Source organism: Genypterus blacodes, unplaced genomic scaffold (assembly GCF_046128005.1).
Source record: "Genypterus blacodes isolate CSIRO-AG114 ecotype Tasmania unplaced genomic scaffold, CSIRO-AGI_Gbla_v1 ptg000054l_1, whole genome shotgun sequence".
In the NCBI taxonomy this organism is placed as follows: domain Eukaryota; kingdom Metazoa; phylum Chordata; class Actinopteri; order Ophidiiformes; family Ophidiidae; genus Genypterus; species Genypterus blacodes.
In genome coordinates this window covers 3109361-3132537 of record NW_027466866.1, presented here as the reverse complement: position 1 = coordinate 3132537, position 23177 = coordinate 3109361, and the positions used below count along the sequence as shown (strand labels likewise).

Sequence of the window (23177 nt, the reverse complement as noted above, 5' to 3'; positions counted from 1 at the left end):
ACCCTGAAAACGCTGAAAAACACGACAGCTTCTTCTTTCAACAAGGTGAACTTGGACCCAGAAGAAGCAAAGAGTCCAAACAAAGCACACCTACTATGTGTTTGCATTCCGTTGGGTCTGAAAAATCTGGAATGCTTGTTGTTACGGTCTTTGATGAATTCACTATAAACACTCCCTTTCCCTCTCTATGACAGCTATTGGTTCTGCTTGGGATTAAGTGGAGATTGGAGCATGCAGACATAATCAAACGGTTCCTCCGGAGCTGCACGTGTGCTCGTGCTCACTCTGGATTAAATCCTTCCCCCATCCGTTCTGCATCGCCGACATTACCACCTTCTATACACAGAAACAACATCAAAACACACAAAGAGGGCAGCAGCATGTTCTTCAGCTTCTGCGTCGGAAAAAGGCTGATTTTCTTCAAACGTGTCGTCTACAGAAGAGAATCCTTCAATGGACCCAACTGCTGTTTAGACGATCATACACCATCTCATCTAAGCAGCCTGATTAGTAAGCACACACTGAATGTATAATCACTGCAATGAAGGGGATAATAAATGAATCAACGCACATGTCGAGAGATCTGCTGCGGGATCAATGGGTTTTCCACATTTAAAAATTCAGTGCGAGCCACCGGATTGATATGCAGCAAGTTTGGGATGCAACAGAGATGGAGAACGAGAGAGAGAGCACGAGAGACGGAGAGAGAGAGGGGCACTCAGCCGCTCCTGCCAGCTTTTCCATCAGCAGATTGATTTTGTTTGTTCACAGGTTCATTCACAAAGTGCGTCACCCTGCTGGCTTTGGATCCGTCGCCACTGGGAGTTCCCACGGCGACTTGGTGACCCGAGAGGAAATCCCACAGAACCAACAACAACCCTCCTTATTCATGCTCTGAATTCATCCTAAAACACTGAGCGAGCTTTACCAAATGGCAAATCATACTCTAGGCTATGTAATCAATCATGAGGTAAGATGACGATGGGGGAATATCACCGTTTTTGTAAAGATCAGAACAGAAAAGCAGCCGTTACATAAGAGGAAATCTAATAGCCGAGATCACTAACAGGAAGATACATCACGATCCTGGAATTCAGAGAAAATTGGACTTGGGGGTTCAAACCAATGGAGTTCAGCCGCCCCTCCTGGGTCACACACTGATACACACTGACTACAAGCAGGTCAACATCATAGGACCCCCTAACGAGCACTTACAACAGAGTGTCCAGGTCTCTGTGGGGGACATCTGCCGCATACTGCAGACGGCAAACAGGTGGAATGTAAATCAATGGCAGGACGTGACACATTTATGAGTGATGCAGAAGCTTAGAGGCACTACAGAGAGACTGAGTAACCATCAGCCTTTACTGTTGGTCTCTAGATGGAGATTCACCTGAATTACTGAGGGATTTCATTCTACACTTGTGGTACATAAGCGTCTCTTTATGAAGCTTCACCTCCGGCTACGACCCTGAATGAGGGCGTTTCTGGACCTTTGTCTGGACTTCTAGGAATCATAGAGCCTGGTTGAAGGATCAAAGGGTCCAATTTGGGGATTCAAGGCATGGAAACCCTCTCACAAACATCATCTCCATCAAACATCACATCAGTTGAAGTCCCGCGTCCCTAAAAGAATCCCAGCTGACCATATTTACAAGTAAATGGATAGACGAGGTCAAAGGAACAAAATTTTCCAAACTCTTCTCAGATGTTTGCCTGTTATGTTGACAGATCTTGAACGTTCCCTTTAAGTAACTAACAACATTCTGGTTCTGGTCACATTCCTGTGGACCATTTTCCAGGTCTCCACTGAAAGTTGACGGAACTAAAACACTCTAAATAGCATTAGAACAAATGTATAGTTCCAGGGACGTTGTTGTATTTTTGTGCTAGGGGTTATCACAGGGATTGTTACAGGGACGTTTGGAAGAAAATGGCAGGAATTCAGAGACTTCTAATGTGGGTCAAGTGTGCTGTTAATGAATTGTTGGGGAGGAAACCCCCCTGAGGTTTGAGCCTTACCCCGGTTGAACTTGTGTTTGACGGTGACATGAGGCAAACAACGCAGGACAAACGCACCCGAAGCCCCGCGTCACAGCGCCCGGGAGCTCGGTGGACCGGGAAGTCATAACGCGGTGGACAAATCGAGGGAATAACGGGACAGAATTCCCGGTCTACGAGGACAAACATACACATTCGGGCGCGTGCTTACCTCCGCTCATCCACACGTGGGGGACAAAGGGAATTCCCGACGCCGCTCCGGCTCGCTGCTGTTGTTCTGTGGATCAAACGCGTCTTTTAGGTGAACATCATCTTCGTCATCTTCATCTGCTCCTCCTTCATCCTGAGCCGGGACGCGTTTCTACTCCAAAGCTTCTTCTTTCCCGAGAGCGACCTGGAAAATGAAAAATCCTCATCAAAGCGCTTCAGCCTCTTCTGTTGTATTTACATCATTCAGCCACTTTACCGAGACGAAATTAAAGAAAAGAAGAATTGTTAAAGCCTTAACGTTAAATCAAGCAATTCTTTTTTTCTTTTGGTTGAAGTTGTTTTTGTGGTTCACAAGCTGCCGGTCGTGTGGATGTCAGAGAGGTTCAAGCTCAACACGCATCTGAAAGTCGGTGTTCCCTCCGTCCGACCACCCTCCTCCTCCTCCTCCTCCTCCTCTCAGCAGATGAGAGTGTGTGGACCAATTGTGAGGCAGAGAGAGAGAGAGAGAGAGAGCTAGAGAGAGAGCGAGGGGGGGGGGGGGGGGGGGGAGAGAGAGAGAGAGAGAGAGAGAGAGAGAGAGCGCTACTCAAATCTCTCTCTTCAGTATACTGTTGTAGGTACTAAAAAGAATATTCACATGACAAATACAATTTGCTACTACAGCAGTGAAGCTTTAAAATGTGCACAGCGGCAAATCCACTGGAATTGGACAACAATCACTGGAATGATGAAAATTATGTAACTGAGAAGAGAGAGAGGGAGTGGAAGAGAGAGAGAGAGAGAGAGAGAGAGAGAGAGAGAGATTGAGGGGGGAGAGAGCGATAGATAAAGGGAGGGAGAAAGAGAGGAAAAGGGGGGAGAGGGAGGGAGAGAGACAGCAAGGGAAGAATATTGAGGGGAGAGAGACAGAGAGAGAGATAAAGGGAGGGAGAAAGAGAGAAAAAGGGAGGGAGAGAGAGAGAAAGAGCGAGAGAATGAGGGAGAGAGAGAGAAAGAGGTACAGTGAGGGAAAAAGATTGAGAAAGAGAGAGAGAGAGAGAGAGAGAGAGAGAGAGAGAGAGAGAGAGAGAGAGCGAGCGAGTTCACGATTATTCAATCTCCCACATGTTGGGTTGAAGTGATCAGATGAGATGCAGGTCTGTCTCCTCTGCTGCTTTGTCTTTGGGGACAGACGGCTGAACTCACACAGCAGCACAATCATCATCATCATCTCCACACCTGCAATCATCTCCTCAGGCAGCAGGTCAGGGAGAGAACCTGCACAGGGGGAGGCTAATGGCAACAAGTGGAGATTAGGCTTCTGTCTCTCTCTCTCTCTCACACACACACACACACAATGTTGAATTATAGATCTGTGGACCCAAACCATTAATAACTTTGAATATAACATGAGTCGGGTGAATTCCCATTACAAACATTTTCCATCCTTCCACAATGAGATGAGAAGCTCCTGTGAAGAGACGCTGAAGTGAATTATCAGCACATTAGTGAGGAGGGAAACATCTCTGTAAATAAATATCTGTTTGTGTGTGTGTGTGTGTGTGTGTGTGTGTTCTTGTGTCACCAGGTGCCGTTTCCACTCTGAGGCCACCAGATGAAGACATCAGATGACGACACCTGAGACTCTCTTCACTCAGAGGAAGAAACAGGAAACTGGCTGTATCCTCCAAAACACGAGCAGCTGATCTGAATGTGTTTTGGACCTTTGATGTTGTTCTTCAGGCAGCAGACATGTAAAACACGCCACAAATTATTCATGAAGAGCGTCTAAGGAACCAAAATTGTGTCTGAATGGATCACAAAGCTCCTCCGGAATGAGGTTTGGCAAATGTTATTTAAAGTTTTTTCCTCCGTTTTCTCTCATCATGTTGAAGGACTAATAAGTGAAAACGGCAGCCTGACACGTCTCCTTCCTGCTTCATCATCTCCTCGTCTCCCTCGGGGTCATCTGAGGAGAGCATGCAGCACCGTGGAGCAGCCGTCTCCTCCAGTGACCCCCCAAGAGCTGCAGGGTCCTGGAGACGCTGCAGCCGCCAGCCTGTCTACAAATGTTAGTTACTCCTTTTACACAAACTCTTTGTTGATCCTTTCAACCTCTCTGTCTCTGTCTCTCTCTCCGTCTGTCTCTCTCCTGTGTCATCGATGCAAACCAGACTGAAATAAAACATATTTTTACAGAGAAATACCTCCTGAGCTTTCTTGAATATTTCACGGTCGCCTCTCGCTGTGTATTGTGCATTAACAGTGTAATTGGGCATATTGACTGACGTGTGTGTGTGTGTGTGTGTGTGTGTGTGTGTGTGTGTGTGTGTGTGTGTGTGTGTGTGTGTGTGTGTGTGTGTGTGTGTGTGTGTGTGTGTGTGTGTGTGTGTGTGTGTGTGTGTGTGTGTTCAGCCTATAATTTTGAGCACCCTGTTCTTGCTTTGTGTGTTTTGCTGACTCCCTCTTGTTCCCCCAAAGACCTGTGTGTTTTGGGTGTTAAGTTAATGATGTCTGTACTCGGGAGAATACACAGGTGAGTTTAAGAACGAAGGGACACCGCTTCCTCTTCCTCTTCCTCCTGGTGTTTTCATTGTTTTTGTGGACCTTAAAGACATCATATTCTGTCAGCAGGGGTGAAGATAAAACATCTGCCTGCAACAATGTTTCCGGGCAACACATCCACTCCTTCAAACGCCGAGTTGCAATATTCTGATGCAGCCGCCTGTTCTCTCTCTCTCCATCACACACACACACACACTTTCTGCTTATTCTATGGTCACGTGTGCAGCCGACGACATTGGTGCAACCTTGGGTCGAGGCGACGCATCAAAGCACAGTGTGGCGGGTTGAGTGTTGTCGTTTCCTCCGGGATTATGATTACAAACTCTCCATGGAGACGTAACGAGCCACGGTTTGACTGTGATAAAGGTCAAGCCTGCCACCAATCAATGCCTTCTTCTTCTTCTTCTTCTTCAGATCAATGGCAGCACGCCTCCCGACCTGTCCAGTATTTCTCTGGATGGATGAATGTTATAAAAGAGAGACAGAGAGGCTGGAAATGAGGTCAACATGGATCCTGGACGTCTTCAGTCAAGTTTGATAGAAACTACAGTGAATTGAAGAGGTAAATAATGAATCCAGGTGTGTTTGGAATAAGAATAAAGAAAATACGCAGCACAATGTGAGACGGAATGAATGAAAAGAAGCTGCAGAGGGAAGATGATCATGATTGAAACAGTAATATAGAAAGGTTGAAGGTGGTTTAACAGAAGCGGAGCGGTTAATATGTGACTGAAATAAGAAAAGGAAAGCATGAATGAGTCACTTTCTTTCTTTACTACAAACCAATGTTAAGAAATGAGAAATCTCCTATTGAAGCACTTTGGTTCCAGTTAATTGGATATTTCTGCTATTGTTCATCTGGAGTGGAGACACTTTCTCCTTTGAACACATTCTTGTTCTGTTTGGAAGCTCAGCAGTGTTGATGTGTCGCATCCTCACACTCCATCAATCAGTCGATAGGCTCGTCAAATCATTTTTTTTTTATCCTACATCAAATGCAACTCTCAGCTCTTCTGCTCTTCAGAGACCTTTGATGTGTAAACAAAAGGATCAACTGATGAAAGAGGCAGTGGGAAGACCCTGGGAAGCTTATGGAGAGATCAAAGGGATGGGAAGAAAAGAAAATATTGGATATGATGAACGCATGAATGGTTATGAATGAAAATTAGAAGAAAGTTCAATAAAAGTAGCATTGAACACAATTTAAATGAGGGAGAAACAAGTGAGTAAAGTCATAAAATAGACGAGAGAGAGAGAGAGAGAGAGAGAGAGAAAGAGAAAGAGAGAGTGTGTGTGAGAGAGAGAGAGAGAGAGTGAGAGAGCATCCACACACGTACATGAAACTATGAGTCTACTGTATGGACACACAGCCACGTGTCCTTAGTTTGTTTCTCATCAACCGCATGTTGTCACACACACACACACACACACACACACACACACACACACACACACACACACACACACACACACACACACACACACACACACACACACACACACACAGACAGACAGACAGACAGACAGACAGACACGTTCCTGTCATGGCACGGACTCATGTGTGACCAAATACGCGGAATAGTAAACAGACGTGAAGGTAAAGTTCAGTGGACAAGCAGGGACACTGATTCAGAGGGACGGTCTTTGTCCTTCACTGAGCCATGAAGTACACGCTTATGATTTAAACCTAAACATGGAAGACAAAACACTCCAATCAGATCAAGCCACCAGGCTCTGCTGAGCATCACACCCGTCACACACACACACACACGCTCCTCTGCCTCCCAAACACGGCCTGATTGTTTCATTGCAGTCTCCCGTCTCAGAGAGTCTGTCTCCATCCAGACAGACGCGTCATGATGTCATTACATCGAGACAAACCCCCAAATAATGAAGAATGTCTGTCGCTCCCCAGATACTCCCCTCTACAGTATGTGACACGGCTGAATCAGACTGACGGGGTGTTTATGTGAGTGTGTGTGTGAGTGTGTGTGTGTGTGTGTCAGCATTTGGAGCGAATACGACAAAAACAATCTTCTCCTTTAGGCCTTAATAAAGTTTTCTAAATCTGAGTTTGTGTTTACTCATACTCACTCTCAATACTTTTCCTTTGGCTGTAACATTCTGCTTTTGTTATTTGTTATTCTACTTTGCCACGTTAGGTGTGATGTTTGCAGAAACGGTGTTATACCAAAATAAACTCATTATTATTAAAGGCCATGACAGTGTGATGAATCTTCAGTTAATTAAACCAGGGACAGACACGTTTTGTTTTGATCGTCCTCAATGTGGTGATGGGAAAGGAAGTGGAGGGTGGCATGTGTCTCTGTGGGGACAACAGGTCAAATCCCTAACTGAGGGGGAAATGAAAAGCCTTTAATCAGCTCAAAGTTTGTCTTTTGTGAGTGAACACTAACCTTGTGTCACAGTTTCATCTTTTCCAAACGTTGATACATTCAAAGGTGCAGTTGTGTGGAGACGGACGAGGCTTCGCTGCTCCTGCTGCTGATGGTCTGATGGAGATCAGATCAGAGGGTCGGATCCAGAGCGGCGCTGCGCTTTCATTCACTGCCTCTGCTGCTTTCACTCCGTCAATGAGGCTCAGAAACCAGGAGTCATGAATCACCCGGCAAATTGGTTGGTTGGCTGGTGAGTCATCAAAGTCGGTGCTGAAAGAGGGAAAGAAAAGAGTTAGATCTCACATTCAGAGTGTAAAAGTCATTTAGTAGGAAAATCTGTATTTCCTAGGGTAACATTTGCCTTAAAACCTAAAATAATAATAAAGTACTTTAAAATTGTACTGAAGGCGTTTAGTTTTGTGTGGACTCTTGAGTTTATCATTGTCCTTTCAGAGCCTCTGTTCCTCCGTCTGTCTCAGGCTGTAAACCATCTGTGTGGAGATCAGTCTCCCCCCATGGAGGGTCTGCGTCTGCTCTCATCTCCTTGGTGATATGAGCGTTGTGTTTCCCCTTTCAGAGCTGCTCAGCACAGAGGGGAACAAACCCAACCGAGTTACGAGTGTTTGATGAGCCTGCGGGACAAAAGGAGACAGAACAAACAGTGACCGACCCGCTCGGACTGTTTGACATTTGGACAACGTGCAAAACATGACGGTCCTCCTCCTGGATCTCATCGTCTCTCACACGTGTTTGTCTTTTGGGCAGTTAACATCCATCCATCCCATACATTGTGACATCCCTGCAGTGTGTTGAGTCAGTGAGCTCATCTCATGTACTTCGCCTGCTTGCGTCTGCGGCGATGAACTCTGTGACAGTGAGGAAGGCGATGATGAGGGAGATCAGCATGTCCTTCTGTTGCAGATATTCCACCAGGCTGAAGGTGGAGAGCAACAGATTGTTGTGACGCAGATGCTGCAGAGAAGAGTCAGGAAAACCTAGAACATTGACAATTTATTCACTTGAATCACTCACTGATTGATCTATGCTGTTTATAAGTATTTCATGAGTTTGTGTGAGTACTTTAAGCCCCAAGTGCCGTCTGTAGACCCTTGGGAACATAAAGCTGGAGTTAACATCAGGGTCTTCAGACACAGAGGCATCAGCAAGGTGATATGAATCAAAATGTGATCCTGCAGTTGCATTTGCCAGGCTCCATTTCTCAAATTAAAGGCTGTTTTAAGCACTTTGATAAATGTACATCACTCATAACGACAACTAGAAACAAGCACGACTGTGACTAACTCACCTTGTTTGTTTTTTGTTGCATTGTATTTTCTGCATCATTAAATCTCTTCTGTCCCTTTGTTTGGTATTAAGGACAATGAGAGGAGCATTTGGCTGCTTTCAACACGCTCATTATAACACAATGATCCTGTGAATTTCAGTGTGATGATGCTCAAAATTGTCGCTGTAACAAACATTAGTGCACAAAAACAGAAAGGAGGAGAGGAGAGAGAGAACAGCTGCACTGACCAGGAAGACCGAAGTTTCCATCCTGCAGCATTCAGCCCTCCTCTCCACTCAGGGAGCCTGTGTGAACCAGCAGGTGAGGCTGGATGCTGCTGACAGTGCGACAGCAGTGGTCTCATGCTTTCATTTCCTTCCCAGGAGTCAATCTGTCCCTCTGATGTGACGTGGACCACCCTCCAGCCTCGTTCCTGATTTGGCTCTACATGATTATTGTTCAGTCTCACAAAAGGTGCCGCATCACTTTTTAGGGAGAAACTGTACGATTGTTTCGACAGCTGGAAAACCCAGGCCAACAGCGCCCTCTGCTGGCTACAAGTCTGCAGCTGCACCTGTAGAAGAAGCTCAGTTTCCTGTTTGGTGTCTTCGGTGGGATCTGAACCCTCCACTCATATCAAACCAAACACACACTGCCACAACATCTGGACTGGTCCTTTAATAACAATAAAAACTGTCCAGGAACCACTGTGGTTATTAGCCAAAGCAAGCATGTACAGTAGTATGCCAATAAAAGTACAATACAATCTGTAATTAAATATCATGTTAATATAAACAACAAAAAGAATCAAGAGTTGTTCAGGAGGTTGAATGGAAAAACAAAAAGGTGATCCCAATGGTAAATTAATCTGAGCATTGGTGTTGGGATGGGGAACGTGAACATGCAACGGTTCCCTTGGTAACAGTCGTTTTCTGCGCCCGTATGAAGGAACCAGCCTCGACAGCACGATCTGTGCTCAAACATCCTGTGGTCCTTTCATCATGTAACTACAGCTGAAAGATGATTTAACCGAGCAGCCTGGGGAATTGTTTACTCTCCAGAAAGGGAGGGAGAGTCAGACTGAGTCATTAAAATGTTCTAGGACAATAAAATGCCTGTGCAAAAAAAAATAAAAGACACATCGGTGGGATGGAACGACGACGGGAAACAAAACAGGAAGCAAAACGGGGAAAAAACGATCAAAATCTGTAACTCTTAAGGAAACAAACTAAGAAGAATTAAAGATGTGTGCCCAGATGTGCTTACCAGCCTGCACGGTGTGAGTATCTACTTCAGACGGGACAGCCGAGGAGGAAGAGTATGTGATCGGTACATTCAGGTCAGATCCGTTAATCGCTTCGCCGACGTCTGCAGGCCGACGAAACGCGACAGGAAACCGACGCAAACCTTCAAGTGTTTTTACGTGAACAGTTGGTCCACTGAATCTCTCGTTCATGATATTTAAAAACTAAAACTAATCGCGATCCAGCATATAGTTAACAAATTAGAAAGGAAAAAAGAAAAGATCTATTCTAGTTTAAAACGGCCGTCTGAGAGTTAAGGCCACTAAATCCCGCCGGTCCGTTGCCGGGGTCTTTTGACTGTACAGCGTTTCTGCGCGTCTTGTCTAATGGAAGGATGCAGAGTCGCAGCTTCGGGCAGATGTTTGGGCCTCTGACTTGAAGGCAGGTCTGGACTGTGTGGGTCCAGCGTTCTAAAAGGGGGTCAGTAGGGGACCACGTCAGTAGTTGCAATTACGTAACAGTAAAAAAAACAATAAAGAATCGGCAACAACTACAGGATCGTAGGTGAACAGAGGTCAGGCCACTTCGCCGCCAGTGAAACAGGCAAACGGGCAGTTGTGGGACTCCGCGTTGTCACCGGGGTCGGGTTGTGTTTCCGACCGTGGGCGGCGGGGGCTCGGGACGGACTGACCGGGCGAGACGGGCGCTGGAGTTTGAGGCCTGGAGGCCTGTTTGGGGTCAGTTGTTGAGGCCACGGTCGCACAGCTCCTTGTAGATCCTCTTGCGGATGTCGGGCATGTCCTCTTGACTGAACTGCAGCGGCTGCTCCACAGAGAGACGCCGGCAGTACTGACACACACACGCACACACACACACACACACACACACACACACACACACACACACACACAGAGAAAGACAGATATTACTGGAAATGCACTGGCAGCTTATTAAACTTATAAAACCATAATAATCCATAATCCACGTCTGCTGCCCGTCCAGCTGCTCCGTATCTTTCAATTACTGATCACAGGACAGCCAGTGGAGCTTCAGTTAGATGGCTGATGGGAAGAAGGGAGACATTTCTCTGGATGCTGTGATGCTTTTCCCTTTCTGCACTGGAAACTGCTTCCCATAATACCAATAAGAGTAATAATGTGAACTGAACAGCTGCTCTGCTCTGGCCAATAAAGGGAAACACACAACGTCCCCAAACAACACAATCTAAATAGTTCAAATAAAACATGCAAAACTGGACAAAGTCAGAGTGGAGGAGAGGCAAGAAAAAAGAAGAAGCTATGAGTGGGAGGACAGAAGAGGACGACAGGTGGACAGGTGATAATGAAGAAGTCTTACCTCCAGGACAAAAACCCCACAGTCGCTGTCATTCTTCTGCTGAGGGATCCCCTGAGGAAACAAGTCAGTGTCAGACAGACAGGCCCATGGACATATAAGGACATACAGGGACAGACAGGTACATACGGGGACAGACACATTATATAACTAACTCCAGATCATGTGTTTCACTTCATGCTGAGTGTTTGCAGAGCCATTTGTTTAGAAACGACTGTAACAGAGTCAAAGACACAGTGCATCATGACATCATTGTTGCAGCTGACAGCTTGGTGACATCATTGTTGCAGCTATCAGCTTGGTGACATCATTGTTGCAGCTGTCAGCTTGGTGACATCATTGTCGCAGCTGTCAGCCTGGTGACATCATTGCTGTAGCTGCGATGATGCCACTGTCGCCTATATAATGAAAAGCTCCACCAGGAAGCAACAGTGAGGTAAGGAAGAGGGGAAGGTCATTGATGAGTCCAGCGGAGACGCCGTGGTCATCAGCAACAATCAGAAGGAGGAGGAGGAAGAAGTGGGAGGAAGGCCGACCACTCCATAAACCCAATGTGCCACCTGTCTGCTGCTGCTGCTAACATCAGGTTTGTGCTCACATGATGGACAATAACGTCTTATCCAGTGTTTGATGGCCTGAGCAGCAGATAGAGCGGCTGCAGATAGAGCGGCTGCAGCAGAGCTCTGGCTCACCTTGATCACGTGCATCTTCCAGCCTTTCTGATGGGCAGTCTGCTTCTTCTCTCTGGCTTCAGACTGGAGGTACTTCATAATGTTCTGTTCAGGAGACAGACGGACAGATAGACAGACAGACAGACAGGTCACAGGCCTGGTCCTAACATCTCTGTCGCTCTCGGTACAAATTCCATCTCATTAATCTTATTGAGTTAATCTAAGGATGCAGGGGAAGCGCCTCACGTCTATGGTGTGTCTGATGGTGATGCCCTGGCTGTCGTAGTAACAGATGGCTTTGTTCGCTATGGTGACGGTGATGAGAGACCAGTGGATTTCTAAGTGGATGGGAATCAGCAGCAGCCACTTGGAAAAAAGGTCCACCTGGAACAGGAAAACAAAAGGTCAACAAACAAGCTGCAGCTGTCTCATCAGGAACACAGACACACACACGCAGCACCACACACACACACACACAACACAATCTCTTGATGGTTTCACATCTCCCCATCATCTCTACTTGCCTTTTTCGTCCATCTCTTCACGCCCTCATAACCCTTGGCGACCAGTTGCTTGTGGAAGAAGCTGTTAAAAAAGTGAACCTGTGTGGGAGAAACATCACAACGTCAACACACTCGATTACAAAGCGAATCTGGCACAAGCGTCTCTACAAACATGGCGGGGTCTGTCTCACCCTGTGCTGTGTGGCCTCCATGATGAGCTCTCCGTACATGTTGATGACCTGAGGAGACAAGAAGAAGACGGGATGAGGTGACGTTGTCTTTGCAGCGTTTGGTAACATTGCATCTTATAAGATTGTCTGGTGTTGGTGTCGTACCTGGTCGTTGAGCCAGTTGTGCTCCTCCAGCGTGCCGAGGTCCTCCAGGCTCAGCGAGTGTCTGTTGTACATCAGCACAAAGCCGGCGACTGGAGCCGAGGCCAGACTGGCCCGGTACCGGCCCATCACCCCGGCAACGTCCAGGCCACTGAGGAGAGCGCCAGAGAGGAACAACACAGTTAGAGACGCGTTTCAAAGCGACAGAAAGCTAAGAGTGACTGTGTGTGTGTGTGTGTGTGTGTGTGTGTGTGTGTGTGTGTGTGTGTGTGTGTGTGTGTGTGTGTGTTAACCTCTTGTTGAGGTCATAGTTGGCTTTCTTCTTCAGGTGATCCAGGACGTCTCTCTCACTGAGAGGAATGAAGCTGCCATATTTGATATAGAAGCTCTCCAGAAACTCTGATGACAGGAAACAAGTATTAGACTCTAAACTTAGTGGCTTGTTTGTGTGTGTGTGTGTGTGCCTGTCTCACCATGGATCATCTCCACGAGCCACTCCGAGTCTTCTTCCTGCATCCCTTGTCCATCCTGCTCCTTTCTCCACCTTCCTTCCTCCCCCCCCTCCTCCTTCTCCTCCTGCTGCTGTCGCTGTCCCCCCTCCCACGTCTCCAGGTGGCAGTACAGTCGGTGGTCTCTCAGCGCCCACTGGTGCGGCGCCGTGCACACTGAGATCGGGCCCTGAGGTGGGGGAGAGGGGAGGGCCGGCCTGGCTCCGTCCTGCTCCATGGGAGTGGACGTGTGGTCGCGGCCCGTCAGAGCAGACGCGCTCCCGTTGCACAGAGTCACGGAGATGGACACCGAGTCTGTTCCGTCGGGAATCGGGTCCACCTGCGGGTCCAGGTCCAAGTCCATGGGGGCTTCTGACTGCACCGAGACGGACAGGGCGGCCATGCAGTCCCCCCTCCCCTCCCCCACAGTCCTGACTCCAGGCGGGCTTAGCAGGTCTCCGTTTCCAAATGGGTGCGGGTACACACACTGCAGCTCTGGAACGTGACTCAGCATGGACATGGATCCGACTCGGGGGTCCGTTTCCAAACCGACGGGCCCTCCACACCCTCCCCCCCTCCTCACTCCTAACCTCATGTAATGCTTAGAAGCGTCTCCCATCAGCTCGTTCCCTCCTCTTCCTCTCAGGTGATGCTGCACCATCATCACTCTCCTCTGCAGCCCCACTCTATCGGGAGCGACACAGTTCTTCAGCGGTCCGTCCTCAGGGGAGCCTGCGGCCGGCAGGTCAGCGGGATTCTGTGACGGAGCCTCGGCCGCGTCGACCGGTACAGTCGTTTGCACGTGTGTGTAGCCGTCATCGTGACCTTCTGCTTCCTCCGTCAGCTCAAAGTGGTTGATGGGTGCCAGCGGATCCACAATCCTTTTCGGGGTGTCCCCAAAGGGTCTACCAAAACCCCGTCCTCTCCCTCTGGGGGTCCCCCTTCCTCTGCCACCCCTGGTGGAGACATTGGCATTGTGTCCTCTACCGTGGGGGCCACAGCAGTCGCAAGCCTTAGGGGTCCTCTTCCTGCCTGAGGTGCGGCCATTGACTGAGTCGTGGAGAAGGTCGGGGGTCTTTGCGGGGGGCTGGGCTGACGCTGGGCCTGAGCAGGAGTTCGGGTCTCTGGTCGGAGTTAAGGCGGGAGTCGGGGCGATGGAAAGGTCCGGGGTGACTGAAAGGTCCTGGGCGACACCTTTGGCAGGGGTCTGGCTTTGGTTGTGATGCTCGGTGCCTGCAGCAGGAGGCGCGAGCGGAGGCGGAGGCGTTGGCAGAGGAGGTGCAGTGGCCGGGATGGTTAGATGAGGTGATGCTGATGGCGGTGTTGTCATTGGGAAGGCGGAGCCGCTGTGAACCATGTCGTCCACCTGTGACTTGTTAACCCCATCCCCAGCGGCCTCCTCTGGACACGCACGTCTTCTCCTCCCCCTCTCAGACTGGATCTTATCCTCTCCTCGGGTTTCTCCAGGTGTTCTTCTCAATGCTCCTCACTGGTGGATGGACTCTGGGTGAGATCATAACACTTTTGCTTCCTAATTTGGGCAAAGGGGGGAAAACAGAAACGAGAAGTGTGAGCAAGCTCCCGGAAATGATCTCTTTGTCTCACTTTCGTGTCCTTGTCTGACTCTACACTGTCACCTGGAGATCACAGACAGACACACACACACACACACACACACACACATCAGAACAGAAATGTTTCATTGTAGGATGGCTGTTTTCACTCAGTTACTCTGTATTGATTTATAGTGACACTTTAAAGGGGACAAAGTGCAATCCCACTGCTATTGCACAACATGGGCAGATTCATTCGGACCAATGACTTTTAAACAAAACACTGAATAATACAGACTAAACACAAAAATTACATAACATAAACAGTTTATGGTTTGATTTGCAGAAGTAAACATTTGGACTCAATCTGAATCATCTGGATGTTGACGTCACCATTTTGGTTGTTTTTGTTGCATTTGTGATCTGAACTGAAGAATGAGCGAGCTTCATCTTCCTAACTTCACTAAACAACATGCAGCTTAACTGCCGGTTATGTTACTATGGTGACGGGCCGGCATCTGTATTCTCACCCACGACATTTTCCCCCGAAAGGTTTTAGGTTCTTTGGTATATCCGGGGCCTAAAACCTATGATGTCTACATTCCGCGACTGTCCCGTTACTTTCCTACAGCGTACAGGTGCGTTTGTTTACGTCGCTGTATGTTTTGGTTCTCTACATTGCATTCATCTTCATCTTTGATTCGGTGCTTCAGAAATTTAATTGGGATTTATTTACTCGTTTAAGTAGTTAGAAGAGTACTGCAGGAATTAAATCTACCGGCCCTGTTTTAGTATTGGTACTTTCTCAAACAGATGAAGCGCATCAGGTCCGAATGGGATAGATATAACAAACAACTCGCGGGGTTTACTAAATCTATTTATGTTAGTGAATTAAAGGCAAATATGCTTACAAGTGACGGAATCCGAATCCTCAGTGAAGTGAAAACACGGACAAATAAACCGAGTTTAACGCGAGCGGAGCCACCGAGCGGATAGATAAAGCGCCGTGTTTGTAAGTTTAAAATTAAATGAGTTTATTATTTGAAGTTTTAAGTTTATTCTCGGAGCCTGTTCGTTGTTTCCTCTGAAGCTAGCTCGGTTAGCTGCAGCACAACAGGCGACAACACAAAGCAGCCGCCGCTCACATTTCCTCCATTTTCCGCCGAGAAACGGCAGCCGCCGGGGGACAAGAAGGCGGTTAACGACTAACATGTCCCCACAAAATAACACATATGTCCGCATATCGTAGGGAAAGAGTTCGTACGTTACCATTTTCGGTCCAAAAAACCTAAGTGAGATTTCGTCTGACCACGATTTAAAGAAACAAGCCAAACTATGGTCGCTTGTTGATTGCGTCACGTTGTCAACTCCCTCGGGCAGCGTAAAGGCGCCCACAGCGGGAGGTCAAGAGGTCAAACACCTCCAACGAATACGACTTTTAATCATCGCATCGACGATTTATCAAATAGTTTTAGGTATTTTAATGATTTAGATTTTTAATGAGCATTGGCATCTCTGCACGATCATTTATTTACAAATTCAAATGAAACCTTGTAGCAATAAACAGATTGAATCACACTTGATGATATGAAATGCTTCAATATTAAGTGATGAATATTGGAAATCTGGAATTCAACATAAGTTCCGCGTGTCCCTTGGGATTTTAAATCAAATTTATAATGTTACAGCTGTGTTTGAAGGCTACAAGGTGCTCTTCATTACATTCCATCATGTTTATTTCAACAAATTTGATTTTATGTATAAAATAGTCTCGTAAACTTCTCCACAATCAACATGGTTCCAGAGTTGCCTTACAAAGACCTTATATCTAATTACTGCACTGAATGTCCCAGGGTTGGCTTATTATGGTCCTATTACTTGTCATTTAAGTGCTAAATTAATAATAAATACTGCAGAAAGCTGCTTATATAATAAACCCTTTTAGATATCACACTGAAATGCCAAAAAGATCACCGACACAACACACAGCGTATCCTGAAACTCTTTAATTACAAAACAACTATGACAGGAAAACAATAAATAGTAACAGTAACAAAGTAAAAAAGAAAATCAAGTACAAAATTAACAAAAGTAAAATAAAAAGTCAAGGAAAGTGGGATTACATAGCAAATATGAACATGATAATGAGTCGCAACCTCAACCGTTTAAAGCCCAAAAACTGCATCAAGTTGGAGAAAGTGTGATACTGCCAGCAAATCAGGCCGGAGACTGATTAATTTTTATCTTTACATATGAACATAATCTTAATGTAGGCGCTATAGGATCTTAGTTCAAAGCTACGCTGGCTTCAAAGACAATGCAGCAGATAATGCAGTAACATAAACAGCACAATCAGTCTATTGCTATACATTACTATTGGTACTTAAGGTCAGTGCTATGTTCTCTACTGTCGTGGTTACAAATGAGCATAACAACTGGTGTCATTTGGCTCCAGTGATGTTTGTTTATTAAAATGATTGTTTTAAATTGATGTCACCCAAACACTGTTGCCTCTACGTTAACTAAACAATACTGACTTTGGACATCTCATTCAGGCCACTTCACCAGTACATGACAGGTATACAAACATCTGTATCATCCCTCCAGATGTTAGTAGAGTATTGAAGCGCGAGAGAAATTATATGAAACTATTTTTTGCAATTTGATCAAGCGGCCTGTACAGTGATGAGAGCATTAAGAAATAAACTCTCAGATAACAGAGTGATGTATTTCACAGAGTATACATGTATTTTACAGGTTTGGTCATATTTCCACGTTTGTTGGACGAAGACAGGGAGAAATATCACTGAAGACGTGAATGTTGGTGAAGATGAGACTGAGGCAGCACATGTGATGGCTGCAGAGAAGAGGAGAGAAAAGATGATTGATTCACAAAAGCCCGGTAAATCATGGCTTTGATTATTTGAATTGATTAAATAATATCACGCAATTTGTGTGGAAGCCTTTAATTGTACCTAAAATACAAACAATTCCAAATAAAATACTGTCAAAAGATGTGCATGTGTGTGTGTGCGCTACCTATCAAAGTGTGGTGTTGGCAGCTGGGGTCTGAATGGTCTTGGAGACTGCGGCGCCACTGCTGCCCCCTGCTGTCAGAACTTGGAGCTGCAGCTGGTAGATGCTGTCAGCTTGAAGTCCAAGGACCGTCACTGACCGCTGGGTCTGTGGGGACAGAGACTGGTTTAGCTTACACACACCCACACACACACCACCCACACACACACTTTCAAGCAGATGGAATGTCAGTGTGTTTACTAGGGTCCTGCCAGCTCAAAACCGGAGAAGGTCACACCTACGTCTGTCTCCAAAGACCAAATTCCCCCCTGGGAAAGAATGTGTTTTCTTCATTGCCTCCTCCTGCTCATGAATACTCATCGGCCCTCGCTGGCTCTATTCATAATATTTATGATAGACAGAAAACAAACAAGCTTTAGACGGATTTATAATCCTCTCTCACCGGTGCAATGGTCTGAGTCTGGGAGATAAGTGTGTCTTCCTGGCCTTCTATTGCCGCTGACTGCAGTGTCCAGGTGAATTGGAAGCCTTCAATAGCCGTCAGCTCCAGTGCATGCTGGGATAGCCTCCACTGAAACGTAGTCAGCAGGGTACCGTTCACTTGTACGAAGTCTGCCGTCAGCCGCTCTGGACGCAGTAGCACTTTTCTGCCTGCCAGGAGGCGCTCTGACACAAACAAGGGAGACAATACCAACTATGTAGTAAATCCTATGAAACAGTATTGTATTGAGTATTGATCATGTGTCAGCCGATCATGTGTGTGAATGAAGGAGTATTTCATGTTGACTACAAAAGAGAGTAAAGTTACTGAACTCACGACAGAAATATTTTTCTAGCTTCTAATTTCACACACACTGTTCAAAGTTGTACTACTGTAAGAAGTTTGATAAATGTGAACGTGTAAGAGAGTGATTCATATAATAATAATAATATGAAAGCAATGACCTATTCTTAACATAACAACACAAACTAAAGAGTTAAGTCATTTATTGCATAGTGTCTGTGTCTGCATGTCTGGGTGTGTGTGTGTGTTTAGTCACTCCTACCCTCTGGGTTGCAGGGTAAAGCTTTGCCTCCTCTGACCCTGATGGAGGAGCACGTGGGCGTCGTAACCCAGGCAACCGCCTCAGTCCCCGGGTCGGCTTTTGTTGCCACTGTGACCCGGTACTTACACGCAAACAGCAGACCTGTGATGGTGTGATGGGTTCCCTAAAGAGAGACAGAGAGAGGGAGAGAGAGAGAGAGAGAGACAGTCAGACAGAGAGAGAGAGAGGACAGACAGAGGATAGAGTTACGACGGAAAGACACAGACACAGTTTTATGGATGAGAACATTCCAGACTGATGTGAGTTATGAAGATGGAAACTGATCTCTGGTATGCCCTTGCATAACACACCCAGGCGAGTTCTACCTGTACAGTTGTCGTCTTCTCTGTGGTTGTAATATTAGTACTGCAGGTGTGTGGATGCCACCGTAGAATGTAGGGGCCAGGGTGTCTTTGTCTGGCTGCGGTTCAACAAAACACAAGATAGACAGGTCAGACACAGTTTAATGCACAGGCTGTACGTGTGTGTGTGCGTGTGCGTGTGTTGTTATTTGGCTGGAGATGGTGAACATCAATCTCTTCTCCTTCTCTCATATAACAGATGCAACCAGTTAATGTCTAACATTGATGGCTGGTCTTGCCAATGAGATCAACCTGAGCTGAGGAAGAATTTACTCGTATGTAGGCATAAAAAGTAAAAAAAAAAAACTTTCTCTTTTTCTCTTTTCAGTTTCTTGAGTTGAGGGAAACTTACTGTGGTGAGGCCACTTCCAGAACACTTTGACTTGCAGCTGATCGTCATGGTAGTGAGGGGCGGCGACCTCAAGGCGGAGGGGGGATTCAGGGTCAGGAAGAGAGGGGGATAAGGGGACGTCAGAGGAGGGCAGGGTGGAGGAAGGATGGGAGGACGAGGAGGGAAGCTCATTGGAGAATTCCTCTCCTTTGGTGGATGTGGGTCGAGTGGAGTCAGGTGGAGGAAAGAAGAAGAGGAGGAAACAGAGTACATCTTAAAATGTCTTTGCTCTGAGTATTGCAAACCTTAAATGCACTCACAATGCACTTAAAATGAAAATACATGCACACATTTACATGTAAATAAAACTCGTGAATGAAGCTCATAAGTAAGCCTACTGTGATGTGTGTGATGGGGGGAGGGGGGGGGGGGGGGCAGGTGGAGGGAAACCACTCTAACAATTTCATATTCCACTAAGCCACATTAATGCAGCAGGTGTTGTGAAAGCCCATAAACGGACACATAAAGAAAACCTAAATACATCCGACTGAGCGGTAAACAGTTTGTGGAATGTGTTTTACTGCAGTAGCACAAAGTGATGAGGGGAGTGCAGCTGGTAGCTCGCAGTTTGTTTCATTCACTCAGAAACACTTATTGGCCTTATCAAGCCTATGTGACCCTTGTTAGGTTTGATAAGATCCAGGCCAATATGTGAGTAACGTCAATAATACAAAATTATGTACGGCAATACTTTCCATATTAAATTGTAGGTATGTGGCTTGATAATTGCGCTGCAGCTGGCTATAACCCTCTGGTGGGCTGACCCATAGGTCAACTATAAGTACCTTTGTTGCCCGGACTACCATTAACACGGACACTTTCCACTGTAATGTATGTACGTCTGTGTTTTGTGAGTGTGTGTGTGTTTAAGCGCTACAGCTGCAGGTAGAGAGAACATGCTGACAGGCAGCAAATGCAGCACGTCTGTGCTAACAGGAAAATCATTAACAAAATAATTTATGGCTCTGTTAACAAATGTGCGCTGTAGAGTTCATACCTATAGTATTTATTACTACCATGGCAGCTCCTTTAGTGAAAAATGTGTGTTTGTGCTTTTGGGTGGAGTTTCTCCTTCAATGGAGGCGCCATGAGGTGGAGAGTGTGTCTGTCTGTCTGGGTGAATCACAGCAACACAAACTCTACACTAAGAGTCTACAGGAGTCTGCGGAGCACCTCCTTCCTTTAGTTATTAATATATATATGTAATATATAACATGATTGCTGTTTGTATTTAACTTTAACTGTACAAGATGTTAAGTGTCTCTTAATGTCTCTGAAAATTAATTTTTGTTGTCGGCCGTTCAGCCTGTAACAAGCAGGCTATTCATGTTGACCTGAGCTAATATACTGGCGGCTGAGTGGGAGACACTTCTTACCTGTATGAGAGATGGTGGTGAAAACAAAGTGGGCCTTGGCACTCTTTAATCTCTTCTGACCCCAGTACGTCACTGTTTGGAAAGACAGGAAGTAGGAAGTAGCAGGCAGCAGACCCTGCAGCCATAGCTCACTCTGTGCCTGCAAACACCATGCATACACGTATTACAGAAGCAAGCTATTTACTCGCCTAATGGCAAACGCATGCATCAATCCATGCATCCATGTCCAGTGACTGATCCAAGATGGAGGAGCTCAATAGATCACCATCAGTCACTATCGTCACCAATACTGCCTTCTTTCTAAATAACATTTTTTAAAATACCCATGCCACTACCATCTTCCTCACTCCCCCCATCATAAACCTCACTTCATCATCATCATTGCCATCCTCCTGGGCCGCATGACTGACGTGCAGTAGCTGTTCTTCATTATGCTGCTGTTTGACGGACAGCTCATTAACAGGCTCTTAGTCAGTCAGCTCTGTCTGTCTGTGCTAGTCACAACAGAGAGATGCTTGGACGATAACATCCAGGCCAGTGTGTGTGTGTGTGTGTGTGTGTGTGTGTGTGTGACAGAATGAAACAAAAGCAAGTTAAGAGCAGCTTCTCGGTGACCTGCGCACAAAATGGGGTTTAAGTCTTTCCATTACACACAATATAGACAAAACATATGTCCTGCACAGCTGTACGTGCGGGGCTGGTGTGTGTTTGTGCATGTGTGTGTGTAAGAGGAAAGCCTGGATTTCGATTATAGTACATAATGTCAGTGAACATTACATTTAAGAACCTGACCTATATTAAAAAACACTGCTTCAGCATAAGTATTCCCAGGTTGGGATACTTTGTCCAAATTTCCGCTTTACGTCAGGTTCTCATCCTCATGACTCCTACATAGATACTCCATCAACAGGTTTGTGTACACATCTAAGCAGTGTGTTACCTTGTGCATCCTCTGAGATAGTTAAGGTGTTTTACATGTTGGACCAGTGTCATTCTCGATGTGTGTGTGTGTGCCTGCGTGCGTGCGTGTAGATGTGGCTGCAAATAAGAAACACTAGTTAGGGGGCCTCATTTACATTCCAGGCCTCCCAGCCAAGCAGAACAGAGGACCAGACTACAGATAAATGGCTCCACCAGGCTGGAGTCTGGGATCTCCATCACTACTTAGGATAGCGAGGTCCATATGAGCACTCTTAAATTAAAACACTCAATCTCAGATGTTTATGTTTTTTCCTTCCTTTTTGTCTCTTCCTTGAAGTGAACGCTGTGGGATCTGTGTGACGAGCGGCTCCAGCCCGGGTCCTTACGCTCCCACTAACTTATCAGTTACTTTACCCAGGGAAGTAAAGCAATGCTCCAATTTCAGTGCCAATTTAAGAACATCCAGGAATTTCTTACTTAACTTTAACTTTAATACTTTGTCGTAGAACTGTTCAGTAAGCACAGGCGGTGGTAAGTGACGTGTCAAAGGTAGAATATCTGCACGTGTGATGTTTACTGTGATTATCGGTATTTTGCCTCTGTTGACTGTACTCACTTGGATCTTGAACATATTGCATCATCGTAATCACCATCACCACACCCATAATCATGGTAGCAAATCCACCCTTTTCAGTATCTTCGCTGTATTAGAAGTCATTGCAAAACTACTATCAATAAACCGACTGTGTTTCTTAACTTCTGCGGCAGTGAGTTGGGTTTTTCGGGGGGAATAGAAGGACTGAGTAACTGCAATAAAGCAAAGATTCACTGTAACACAGATAATGTCATATCCTATCATCCTGTGGCTTCTGCTCGCTACATTTAAACGCAGTGACGGGCAGCGAGTGAAAAAAGAAACCTGTCATATGGTATTACACTTGCATAAACCCTATGCTGCGCCGCTGTAATAACACACACACTCTCACTAATCCCCTTGTGCAGCACAAACCGCATGGACTGGCATATTGTCTGCCAGATGCTTTGACTTTGCTTAAACGCATTATCCTAAAGCGGGGAAGACACGACTCTTGTGTTGTCAGTCAATCTACACGGCTAAGTTGTCGCGTCGTTCCCGACTTTGTAAATGTGGACGTGCACGTTGCGTCGTGGCACTCCGACCCTAACGAGGTCATGTCTCGTGCAGATAATGGGCACGTCTGTCTGAGGGCAAAATCGCATTTTCAGATTCACAAGGAACACATGGACAAAAAGGGCTTCAAAGAACTCAGCTAAGGGAAAGGATGTGGAAGCATACGGGACATTATTGCATCTACAACTATCAGCATCTAACAGGATAAAACCATGTTGAACCTGCTTGTGATGTAATGTTTAATCTATAATGACAAATACGCAACCTGAACCT

General features: G+C 46.1%; 3 protein-coding genes across 3 annotated transcripts in view; all 3 read right to left on the bottom strand.

Moving 5' to 3' along the window:
- LOC143001555 (3',5'-cyclic-AMP phosphodiesterase 4B-like) overlaps window positions 1-2644 on the bottom strand; it is a 74195-nt gene extending 71551 nt beyond the window's left edge. Inside the window, exons 1-2 of the mRNA XM_076151200.1 lie at window positions 2510-2644; window positions 2213-2395 (exon numbers count right to left, since the gene is read on the bottom strand). Coding sequence (XP_076007315.1) covers window positions 2213-2222 — 10 coding nt within the window. The 5' untranslated portion in view covers window positions 2223-2395; window positions 2510-2644. The remainder of the gene's footprint in view (window positions 1-2212; window positions 2396-2509) is intronic.
- Window positions 2645-9870: 7226 nt separating this feature from the next.
- On the bottom strand, window positions 9871-15967 carry LOC143001607 (uncharacterized). The gene is made up of 10 exons (XM_076151305.1): window positions 15853-15967; window positions 13016-14561; window positions 12836-12941; window positions 12546-12693; window positions 12402-12449; window positions 12232-12309; window positions 11954-12091; window positions 11729-11812; window positions 11040-11090; window positions 9871-10532 (listed from the first exon to the last, which is right to left on the bottom strand). Exons 2-10 carry the CDS (start codon window positions 14385-14387, stop codon window positions 10422-10424), a joined length of 2136 nt encoding a protein of 711 aa, XP_076007420.1. The 5' UTR covers window positions 14388-14561; window positions 15853-15967; the 3' UTR covers window positions 9871-10421.
- A 607-nt stretch (window positions 15968-16574) lies between these two features.
- Window positions 16575-23177, bottom strand: part of LOC143001608 (anosmin-1-like) — a 31747-nt gene continuing 25144 nt past the window's right edge. The window contains exons 9-15 of the mRNA XM_076151306.1: window positions 20834-20972; window positions 19419-19604; window positions 19031-19125; window positions 18666-18828; window positions 18062-18285; window positions 17623-17766; window positions 16575-17440 (exon numbers count right to left, since the gene is read on the bottom strand). Coding sequence (XP_076007421.1) covers window positions 17626-17766; window positions 18062-18285; window positions 18666-18828; window positions 19031-19125; window positions 19419-19604; window positions 20834-20972 — 948 coding nt within the window. The 3' untranslated portion in view covers window positions 16575-17440; window positions 17623-17625. The remainder of the gene's footprint in view (window positions 17441-17622; window positions 17767-18061; window positions 18286-18665; window positions 18829-19030; window positions 19126-19418; window positions 19605-20833; window positions 20973-23177) is intronic.

Coding starts and splice junctions, on each gene's coding strand:
- LOC143001607 (XM_076151305.1), bottom strand. CDS start 14,387: ATGGTTCACAGCGGCTCCGCCTTCCCAATGACAACACCGCCATCAGCA. Junction 12,092..12,231: donor TGAAGAGATGGACGAAAAAG/GCAAGTAGAGAT, acceptor TTCCTGTTCCAG/GTGGACCTTTTTTCCAAGTG. Junction 11,813..11,953: donor CCATCAGACACACCATAGAC/GTGAGGCGCTTC, acceptor TCTCCTGAACAG/AACATTATGAAGTACCTCCA.